This window comes from Sus scrofa, chromosome X (genome assembly GCF_054392235.1).
Source record: "Sus scrofa isolate SSC_HxYL_T2T_F1_AM1 chromosome X, Sscrofa_HxYL_maternal_Yorkshire_Landrace_v2.0, whole genome shotgun sequence".
In the NCBI taxonomy this organism is placed as follows: Eukaryota; Metazoa; Chordata; class Mammalia; order Artiodactyla; family Suidae; genus Sus; species Sus scrofa.
Genome location: NC_139401.1, coordinates 120,381,268 through 120,392,398, shown reverse-complemented (window position 1 = coordinate 120,392,398; position 11,131 = coordinate 120,381,268). Strand labels below are relative to the sequence as shown.

General features: G+C 45.3%; 1 protein-coding gene across 1 annotated transcript; it reads right to left on the bottom strand.

The window, feature by feature from the left end:
- Positions 1-486: 486 nt before the first annotated feature.
- On the bottom strand, positions 487-10,912 carry CCDC160 (coiled-coil domain containing 160). Its single transcript, XM_005673935.4, has 3 exons — positions 10,797-10,912; positions 9,636-9,690; positions 487-1,534 (listed from the first exon to the last, which is right to left on the bottom strand). Exon 3 carries the CDS (start codon positions 1,508-1,510, stop codon positions 536-538), a length of 975 nt encoding a protein of 324 aa, XP_005673992.2. The 5' UTR covers positions 1,511-1,534; positions 9,636-9,690; positions 10,797-10,912; the 3' UTR covers positions 487-535.
- Positions 10,913-11,131: the final 219 nt, after the last annotated feature.

Below are 11,131 nucleotides of genomic sequence, written 5' to 3'. Positions count from 1 at the left end.
TTGGGTGGGATGTTTATCTGAGCCTAATTAAGGCTAGATCTCAAAGAAAGCAGATACATTTTCAGTATCCCATCGAGACTGAACAGGCAGCTTTAAGACCCATACACACATTATGCTTATACACATAAATGAGATTTTTCTTGTTAAGATCAACAAACATAAATGGAAGAATATTCGTGCCAAGGACATATTGCTCACAAGATCAAAAAATGGCTGTTGATTTGTATTCATCACTGCTTTGGTAAAATCACTACATGTCTTTGAGTTACATACACACACACACACACACACACACACACACACACGAGAGTTCTGAAGCTTCTTTTCCATTTGGACTCTGGCAATAAATTCATTAGAAAGAGAAAAGCAGAAGCTTTGAAGGTAACATCTACAACTGTCATGGATATCCTGACTCACCAAACGTGAAAATTCCATCCCATCACACACATTTGAAGCCGTACACAAAGAAAGCACAAGAAACACTGATTTGGCTCAATGATTTGCCTAATAAAAGGCTTTTTTATTTTTAATTTTTTTAGGTTTTAAAAAAATCCTCCATAAAGCTGTCAGGGGTATTTGATGTTACAGAAGCAAAGTGTTTTCTAAGCAACTCCAGGGCTCTGTTGTTTCTTGCTTGTAGGGTCTTCTCTGCTCTCAGTTCATTCTTGATGGCATTGAGCTCTCCGCGGACCTTTTCCATTTCTAACTCGTAATACAATTTCATTTCTTCCTTTAGGAGGGCATGGCCAACCTCAGTCTGCCGCTTTAACTTTCTGACAGCTTCTTTTAAATCTTTGTTCTCGAGGCTCAACTTGCGGATGACCTCTTTGGCTTGTTCAAGCTCTTCCGTTAAGTTTTTGACATTGGTTGTTTTTTCAGAGAGGTCATTTCTTAAAGCTTGAAGTTCCCAGTCTTTCTTGGAAGTTTCCACCCCTGCTTCTTGAAAATTTAGGGGTTTTGCGGAGACTCCTTTTTTGGAGTTCAAAAGTTCTTTTTCCGCATTTTCGAATTCTTCTTCTATTTTTCTGCATTTCATATTCAGCACTTCTAGCTCGTCATTCAGAAGATTCAGGCGCAGTTTTGGAGACATTCCTTTGGTGAGTTTCTTCTTCTTGTCCTTTCGCCATGGAGTTACTACCTCTTTCGTACCCCAGGTAGGAGTCTCTTTCGCGCTATTAAAGCTTTCTTTGGTTGGAACCTCCACATTAGATGATTCACAGGAGGCAGAATTTGTGATTGCCTTATTCTTTGAAATGTTTATCTTTCTCTCTCTTAAATTTGGTTCTTGTTCGTTTTCATTTAGTTGAGAAATCAATTCTTTCCTTTTAGATTTATTTGCATCTTGAAACTTTCTACTAGACAAATTAAAAATTCTTTCCATTCTCTTGAGCTTATCTAAAGTCAGTTGTTCAGCAGAAGATTCGAGCTGAGAAGCCTCATCTAGAATATCCTGTGCACTAAAAAAAGGAGCAAACATATTCTCCTTCCAGTGTTTACTCCTAGCATCCATTTCTTCAGGTACCTCTTCCGATTCCTGAAAAACAAAATTTAAAATCAAGGCACATATTTATAGTGGCAGCTGGTCTAGTGGAAAGAACTAAGAATCCCGGCTCATGGGGGAAGGAACCTAAATATCTGGGGGCTGGCTCTCCCTCTAATGCACTGAGTGACCTGGGCCTCGGGTCCCTCATTTATAAATGGAAAAGGCTAAACTAGCTCAGTTCTAGAGACCCTTCCAGCCTTACAGCTCTCGGATCCTATGAAATATAACCAATAAATGGACACATGGGGCTATTTACTGTAGAGAGAGAAAAGAATTCTCTGAGAAGGCAACATGAAAACAGATCGCTTCAAAACAGGAGACGTGATTTTAAATGAATACGTTCCTACGTTAAACCTGGGCTTCCAATGCGCCTGATTTTTCTTAGTCCTTTTTGGCTGGACTACTGCTTATTCATTCTTTAAAGTGACGAAGACACCAGGGCTTACTGCGCTGTGAGCTGTGTGTGGTAAAGTGAACCGTCAGGCTTCCTCGTGATGAGCTCTGCCAAATGCCCTTCGGTCTTGACCTGTAAATTCCTGCTCTTCCAGTCTTGGGCTTTGCTTTTAGGCAAGACTGCCAAGTGTACAGAAGTCTATCCCGTTTTGACAGCAATTTCATGATGAGAACCGAATGTCAACAACTGAAAATATGAATGCCACCAAATGGGGTCTTCTTGAGCCACTAACTCCGAGGGTAGTTCTTAGGTGAAAATTTGGCATAACCAAATCAGGACCGACTTGGTAAATTTACAAAAATTAGAGGATATTTAGTTTGGGTCAAGAGGAGTCTTCCCTATTCAAAGAGAGTCCAAAACACGGAAAGATTTGATCACCAACTCCTTCTGAGAGGAATGAGAAAGAAGGATCCAAGCAACACACTGCAGGACCACTGGCATCTGAAGCCACCAAACTGGCAACTGCAGTTATCACCAAAGGGTGGGAAGAAGGAGGGGGTCACTTTATCCATTTTATACATTAATTTGCTCTAATATATTGGTAGCATCACCACTGAGAAAAATCAAAGTAGGCCTGCATCTGTTGTTCCCATGCGCACAAAGGTAATTTTACCTTGGTAATAAAAAAATGGCAACTGTTGTGTTTATGTTTTAATTAATATTTTCTTTAATATTATTAAATATTATAAATGTAATGTAATATACTACTCAATATATTATAATATTTAATAATTATAATGTCATATTATGCAAATCTGCTAATCTTTATGTTGATTCTACAGATCTTTATATAACTCTGAAGAATTTTGGAAAATACAGAATAGCACAAGAAAAAAGAAATTTATGGAATTCCCGTCGTGGCACAGCAGAAACAAATCCGACTAGTATCCATGAGGATGCAGGTTTGATCCCTGGCCTTGCTCAGTGGCTTAAGGATCCGGCCTTGCCATGAGCTATGGTGTAGGTCACAGACGAGGCTCGGATCCCACGTTGCTATGGCTGTGGTGTAGGCCGGTGGCTACAGCTCTGATTTGCCCCCTAGCCTGGGAACCTCCATATGCCGAGGGTGCAGCCCTAAAAAGACAAAAAAGAAAAAAAAAAGGAAACAAACAAAAAGAAATTTCCCTCATAATCCCACAGCCCTGAAATAGTAGGCACTTTTTGGTATATTACTCTCAATTATTTTCTTTTTAACAACTATAGTTTAATTGGGGGTTTGGGACTGGCATATGCACCCTGAGGTGTATGGAATGATTAGCCAATGGGGACCTGCTGTAGAGCACAGGGAACTCTACCCAATACTCTGTGATCAGGGAGTTCCTGTCGTGGCTCAGTGGTTAACGAATCCAACTAGGAACCATGGGGTTGTGGGTTCGATTCCTGGCCTCGCTCAGTGGGTTAAGGATCCGGTGTTGCCATGAGCTGTGTTGTAGGCCACAGACACGGCTCAGATCTGGTGTTGCTGTGGCTCTGGCGTAGGCCGGCGGCTACAGCTCTGATTAGACCCCTAGCCTGGGAACCTCCATATGCCATGGGTGCAGCCCTAGAAAAGACAAAAAAAAAAAAAAAAAAAAAAGATGAAAAAAAAATACTGTGTGATCATCTATGTGGGGAAAGACTCTGAAAGAGAATGCCTGTGTGTCCACATATAACTGAATTACTTCGCCGTACAGCAGAAACGATCATAATATGGTAAATAAACTCTGCTTCAGTAAAACAAAAAAAATTCGAAAAACTTTTTCTTTCTACAGACAATGAGAGAATAAACTCAACACCTACATGGACTGAACATGCCTGACCCCTCCCCCCAAGGAAGAAGGAAGGGGAAGTTCCTGTGTGGCGTGTGGGTTAAGGATCCTGCATTGCAGCAGCTGCGGCACAGGCCACAAGCCTGGTGCGGGTTTGATCCCTGGCTGAGGAGCCTCTATATGCTGCAGGTGCATCCAAAAGAAAAAAAAAAAAAAGATGGAAGGGACTCACTACACCCAAGGGTACATCTCCACTGACAACTGCTTGGCTTTGAGGAAAGGGGAAGGTAGAAATATTCAGTGAAGGTGTTAAAACGATTTGTTCAAAAGCCGTAATCCAAGCTTTACGTTTAGTCATTCAGACCACGAGTAATGAGCCACAACTTGAAATTCATGGTATGTATTTGCCATTGGAGCAGCCTCTCCTTTCTCTTGAAATAGTCCCTTCTGACTTTATTATTCCATCAGTCATTATCCAGAAGCATCGATAAGCTCTCTGTCCTTAAAGGGGAAGATGACACTTACCCCCTTTCTCTCCTCTCTAGAAATACAGATGCAAATGCCTGGGAATTTAGACAGTGATCATGTAGGAAAGGAACAGAGGAATGAGAAAACAGAGTGATGCTGAGTTCACGTTGTGGCTCAGCAGTAACAAACCCACCTAATATCCATGAGGACGCAGGTTCGATCCCTGGCCTTGCTCAGTGGGTTAAGGATCCAGTGTTGCCATGAGCTGTGGTGTAGGTCGCAGACGCGGCTCCAATCCCGCATTGATGTGGCTGTGGTGTAGGCTGGCAGCTGTGGCTCTGATTCGACCCCTAGCTTGGGAACCTCCACATGCTGCACGTGGGGCCTTAAAAAGCAAAAAGAGAAAGAAAAGACAGCGATGCTAATTGTCAGTCGCATTTTTTAGTAGTCAAATTTTTACCAGACAGCTCTGTAAAAGTTTAACAATGCTTCTAATCAGGTAGTGATGGGAGAGCGATTTTGATTCATCCTGCCTAATTCTGGATGAAAGGCACTGGTGAGATTAATCAGGAAGGAGGTGTGCAGAGGGACAAATAAGGTGAGGTCACTTTATGCCTGGAGATAGCAATAGTGACAAATCTCAGAGAGAGGTCTGTGTATAGGTAAAGGTTAAAAGAGAAAGCTCTTTTCATTAATAATTTTGTACCTTGAAAAAGTGACTTGTCTCCAACCCTCCCGAAAATCTCTGGCTACACACACACACACACACACACACACACACACACGGTTCCGTTGTGGCTAAGCGGGTAAAGGATCTGGCATTGTCACTGCTGTGGCTTGGGTCACTGCTGTGGCGTGGGTTTGATCCCTGGCATTCCAGATGCTGGGGTTGCGGCCCAAAAGGAAATAAATAAATATGCCTGTATTTGTTTTTTCAATGTCACTACCTTTCTTTCCTGAGCCTCTGTACAATTTCCTGCTGTAGCCAATGCTTTTCACAGAACTGGGAATAGCCCACTTATTTTATAACTGAGGCTCAGAGAAGTTAAGTGACTTGTCCAAGTCCACACAGCCTATAGTGATAAACTGAGACCCTGTCTCCCCAAGTCAGTGCTTATTCTAAAATTCCTCCTTATTCTTCTGTTTTTTGTTTGTTTGTTTTGTTTTTTCAGGGCAGCACCTGTGGCATATGGAGGTTCCCAGGCTAGGGGTTGAATAGGAGCTGTAGCCACCGGCCTACACCACAGCCACAGCTACGAGGGATCCGAGCCACGTCTTCGACCTACACCACGGCTCAGGGCAACGTGGGATCCTTAACCCACTGAGCAAGGCCAGGGATCGAACCTGCATCCTCATGGATACTAGTCAGATTCGTTTCCCCTGAGCCATGAGAGGAACTCCTTCTGCTAGGTTTTATTATACAAATTAAAGGAAAACGACCCACTCTTTTCAGAGCTTAGGCCTTTTTAAAGGGCCATGAAAGGAAAAAGGAAAGGAGGATACGGAGAATTGCATGTCACAAAGCAAAGGCGGGAAAGAGAAAGGTTTGTGAAGCCTTTTGGCATTTCCCTCCCAGGGCTCACACAGGGCAGGGTCAAGGGGTCGCTCAGCTCCTCCGTGCCTTTTTTTCCCCTCTTTTTCATCGGCAAGACATCCTTTAAGGGCTTGTTCCCAAATCTAGTCACAGAGAATGGCAAAGCCCAGACGGGGGGGTAAAAGGTGCCAGGCTCCTTTCCTCTTCCCAAATTACACTGTTGTTTATGCAGAACAAGTATGATATGAGTGTCCTTGGATAAATACAAAAAATATGCTTGAGGCAATGACCCGCCTTCCTCTACCCTGGCGTGGCAGCTATTTCGTTTTCAATAAACTTGATGAGGTCATGCGTTGCAGCGTAAGGCAAATCAAACCAGAGCCATTATCCAAAGTATAAGCATGCCTTCTTGGTAGGTCCACTGCCAGCATTTATTACAAGTGCCTACCCAACCATATATTGGGTGTTTAAAGGACTGAAGAGTAGGGGAAGGAGGTCCAAGCGAAATGAAACATTTAAAGAAACGCAGAGAGCACAAGAAAACGGTATAAAATCATATGACAAAATAACATTAGTGGTCCTCGAAGCCAGCGACCGACCGCACTATGAAGGCATGGCTGTCCGTAACACGGCTACATGTATCCATTTGTGTCTGACATGAATTAATAACGGCCTCCCGGCGGGTCTAGATGGTGTCTCCCAGAAAACATCACCGTCCATCCTCTGGTGACTCTTCTTGTTTGCAAGAGCAAAGAAGCAGGGTGTCTTGGGGAAGTGAGGAATTTCTTGACTCTTGGAAATGGTTTCTATTCACCTAAAGAACTTGGGAACCACTGCTAAAATAAAACTGAAAATGGATTTGTCATGTAATACGATACAACAAAACTGTTGAGAGCTAAGCCAAGAGTGATCCCTTAATATGGGTCTTCAGGTAAACTGTTCCATAAAAGTCTTAGGCGAATGTACATCTGTCTTCGAATAGCTCCAGAAAGTAACACACTGTTTGTTGAGAAAGAAGAAACCCACAAAACCATCTCGTTTTCATGTTCAAGGTAGGGGGCCCTGAGGACTATGCTCATATTAAGATGGATAAGTGATTATATCTGTGAAATCCCATTATTCGTTTTCTAAAATATTCATACGTTAAAGCATATGCTTTAGGGAAAGCTGATGACACAAAAATCAAAGACCTTTTTTGTCCGATGCCTTATCTCATTCACATTCGAATCTGATTTCAAAATTTCAGGACCATCTCTTTTACATAAATCTTGAGCTGTCTGCAAAAGGCTATTCTTCTTCCAGGCAGAGGCAGGCAGAGCCTGGGCTTTTTCCAGAGGCTTCTTCTCATCTCGAGAGCGCTTCATGCCAAACTGTTGAAATCGGGAGTCGTGTTCAGAAAAGGTCATCTCCAGCCTGTGATGGGCAACCTTCTGTCACTACCCGCAGCCTCTCAGCCACCCTCAACTAGAGGGGTGGCTCAAAGTCACAGCTCAGAGGCAATAAGGGGAAGACAAAAGGCCCTTCTTAGGCCAGGGAACTTTTCCCCATTATTCTTGGATGGTTTCGATTCTTCCAACCCTCAGAAAAACTGCTTGGGCAAGATAGGAAAAAAAAGTTTGCTACAAAGAAAAAGTCGCTAGTCTTGCTTCTTTGCTCAACTGTCAGTCTGTTCTCACTTGAAAGCAGTAGTTCTCAACCTTTTTTTCTGCTTCCACTGTGGCTAGGCACAAAATACTACCATCATTACCCTCTCTTTTGGCTCCAGAAGATTCTGACCTGCGCCTTCTAGGGGAGCTTCTCCATTCCCCATCCTTCTGAAAATCAGTGGCTTTCAGAAAACTATTAAATACAAAAATGAGGACCCCCAAAACTGTCCGAAGGAAGGTGGGTAAACATGTTTTACTGTGCAAACTGTGGGGAAGAAGGAAAAGAGAGTTCTCGAGAAAGGAATTAAGTGTGAACTATGGTGAAAAAAAGAAAGAGTCAGATGTCTTGGCTCCCACACTTAAGAACTCTGAAAACTTACCTTTTGTGAATCTTGGTTTCTTCAGGTATAATATAGGGCCAACATACCCCTTTCCAGGTGTTTAAGAGAAATTAATGAAAATGAAGGCAATTTTTTTTTCAGGCCTGCACTTGCGGCATATGGAAGTTCCCAGGCTAGGGGTCGAACTGGAGCTACAACTGCTGGCTTACACCACAGCCACAGCAACGCCAGATCCAAGCCACGTCTGTGACCCACACCGTAGCTCACAGCAGTACGGGATCCCCAACTCACTTAGTGAGGCCAGGGATCGAACCCCCATTCTCATAGATACTAGTTGGGTTCGTAACCTGCTGAGCCACAACGAGAATTCCCACAATTTTAAGGGATACTATAAACAATGGGTTTTGTTCTTTCTTAGATTTTCCTTATTCTTCCTTGGAACATAAACCAGTCAAACAACCCAACCTTCTCCAAAAGATCTGTGCTCCAAAGTTGCCAGCCTGAAGTCATCAGATGTCAGAAAAAGTCAGTTTGGAAAAACAAAAAGTAAGTGGTATTAAGATAAATAGAGGGGAACCTAAACTCGAATCTTACATTAATTTAACCTGCATCATCACCGAAGAATTAGCCCTTAGGTTGTTGATGCCCCCAAATTTCCAAAGCTCAACTGATTCTAAGCAGAAAAGCAATAGTCTTTTCTACAGCTGAAGACATTTGCACTTTTACCACCAATTGCTTAACTGTGAGCTTTCCAAACGTCCCAATGTTTTTCCGAGTCACCAATAACCTCTTAGAAATATTATAATTGGGAGTTCCCGTCATGGCACAGCGGAAACGAATCCGACTAGGAACCATGAGGTTGCGGGCTCAATCCCTGGCCTTGCTCGGTGGGTTAAGGATCCAGTGTTGCCATGAGGTGTGCTGTAGGTCACAGACACAGCTCAGATCCTGTGTTGCTGTGCCTCTGGCATAGCCCGGCGGCTACAGCTCCAATTCTACCCCTAGCCTGGAAACCTCCATATGCTGCAGGCGTGGCCCGAAAAAGACAAAAAGACAAAAAAAAATTACAATTGGGGCATCAGTTTGAGGATTAGCAATGATGACTCTGCCCTCTGAGTTCTTCCTGTGCTTCGGCATCGTTTCCTACATGGTTTTATGTTACCAATTCCCTGTGATCTCCTGGCCTCTCATTCGTCACTGTATCCCTTGCTATTATCTGACACATAGTAGCCCTCAATAAATATTTGTTGAATGAGTCATCCTTAATATTCTTCCTGAAAGCTCTATAGTGCTGTGATTCTAATTGAGTTTCTGTAAACACCTAGAATTTTTCCTTTGGCCTATGAGGTTTTGGTGGGGGGAAGGTGGTGACATTTTATGGAAAGGACTTTTATTTTGCCCTGAAAGTTTATTTGGCTCAGCTAGTCTTCAGGAAACTTTTCTCTTGGTTTTTGTTTTGTTTCGGGGTTTGTCTTTTTGTTTTGGTTTGGTTTGGGTTTGTTTGTTTTGTTTTTTGTTTTTTGGCTTTTTAGGGCCAAACCTGTGGCATATGGAAGTTCCCAGGCTAGGGGTGAAATCAGAGCTGCAGCTGCCAGCCACAGCCACAGCAACGTGGGATCCGGGCTGCGTCTTCAACCTACACTACAGCTCATGGCAACGCCAGCTCCTTAACTCACTGAGCGAGGCCAGAGATCAAAACCACATCCTCCTGGATACGAGTCAGGTTTGTTACTGTTGAGCCACAATGGAAACTCCTCTCTTGTATGTTTATGAGGCTTTTGTAGATGGTATACGGACAGCGCAGACTAATGATCAAGTTAAAAGTTGAAGATTTACGATGGGTGAAGCGAGGTGCTTCTAAACACCCATAACAAGCTATCAGCCAGCACAAGGGTACTTACAGTTCCTGACGTCCAAGGTCTTCTATCAGATGCCGCTGTTCTTCTCCAGATTGAACTGAAAAATAAAATGCCACAGCTTAATTAGAAACCAGAATGAACCAGAATGCCCAAATCTGTATTCATACCAGAGATGCAGCTTAAAATGACAAACGATAGACTTAATGGTGTTTGGCCTATCTTCAGTGGGAGGTCAGACACTTTGAAGCAAATTTTCTTTCTAACTTGTCAGCCCAATTTCTTCCACCATTAGGCCACGAAGTCTTCCTTCGCCAAGCAATGTACATATCAGATGGGACAAGAATCATGGTGGCATCTTAATCAACACAGTACCTCCTTGTCTTGAGCACCTACTGACCAAACAAGCCACCACTGGCGGCGGCGGCGGCAGCAGCCTGCTTGTTAGTAGGGAGCATGCCAAGAGCCACATTAGCAGAGGCAGGAGCCCAGGCCTTGCCTCCCTCCCCCGGAGCCCAGTACATTTGAAAAATTCATTAAAAAGGGAAGTGATCCCAATTTTTGCCTTAATCTCTCCGGCAAGGGTCTACTTCATGGGACAGACCGTCTTCTCTATTGTTTGGCAGATACTGAGAGTGAAGCAAAGTATCATTGGAAACGGGGTCCTGGGAATGGCTCTTACCCCCAATTCTTTGTTATTAGTGTGGACTTATTCCTTCTAGAAGAAAAGACACGGAGTTACCTTAACTCCGAAAGGCAGACTACTTTATTAGTATGGCAGAAACAGCCTTGCTATAAAGCCATACCTAAGCATGCACAGTTTGGGGGTTTTCTCTGTAAATGGTTTACCGAAACTCCTGCCACCGCGGCTTCCAGTGGAGAGAAGGTGGCTCTGGTCGGGGTGCTGCCTGGGCTGCCCCACAGGTGACACCTCCCACCCGCCCAGTCCCTACCCTCTGGCTGGCAGGGCGGCGGGGAGAGGGCAGGGGTGAGGCCTGAGCCCGCTCCTCCCTCCACACCCCCGACTCCCACGCCCTGTTCCCTTCCCTCCCAAACGCCCGCCCGCCAGCCCCTGGCCGGGGCCCCAGGGGGCGAAGAAACCCGCAGCGGGCGGCGAGGCGGGGAGCGCGGTGCCTCCGCCCTGGGTCACCCAGGGCGGGCGAGGGGCGGGCCGGGCAGTCAGGGCCCGCGCGGGCGCGGACGTACCTGGCGGCGCGGGTGGGCTCCGGTGGGCCCTGGCCCCTCTTCCCCGAAGCTGGCCACCCGCGGCGAGCGGCTGCCTTGGCTTTGGCGCTGGCCACCGCGACCCGGCCGGGCCGGCCGGGGGCAGAGCGTCCGCAGTGCAGCGGCAGCGCGGGCCGCGCCGTTGCCTGGCAACCGGCCGACCCGATTTAAAGGGGCCTGGGCGCCGCGGCCGCCTGGCGACGGTCACAGCCCGCCAGAGCACTGAGCATGCCCGGTGCGGGGGGCGCCGCGGCGGCTTCTGCCTGCACGAACGCCGGGCTCGAAGAACGGGAGAGCTGAGTCAGGGTGGGAAGGGG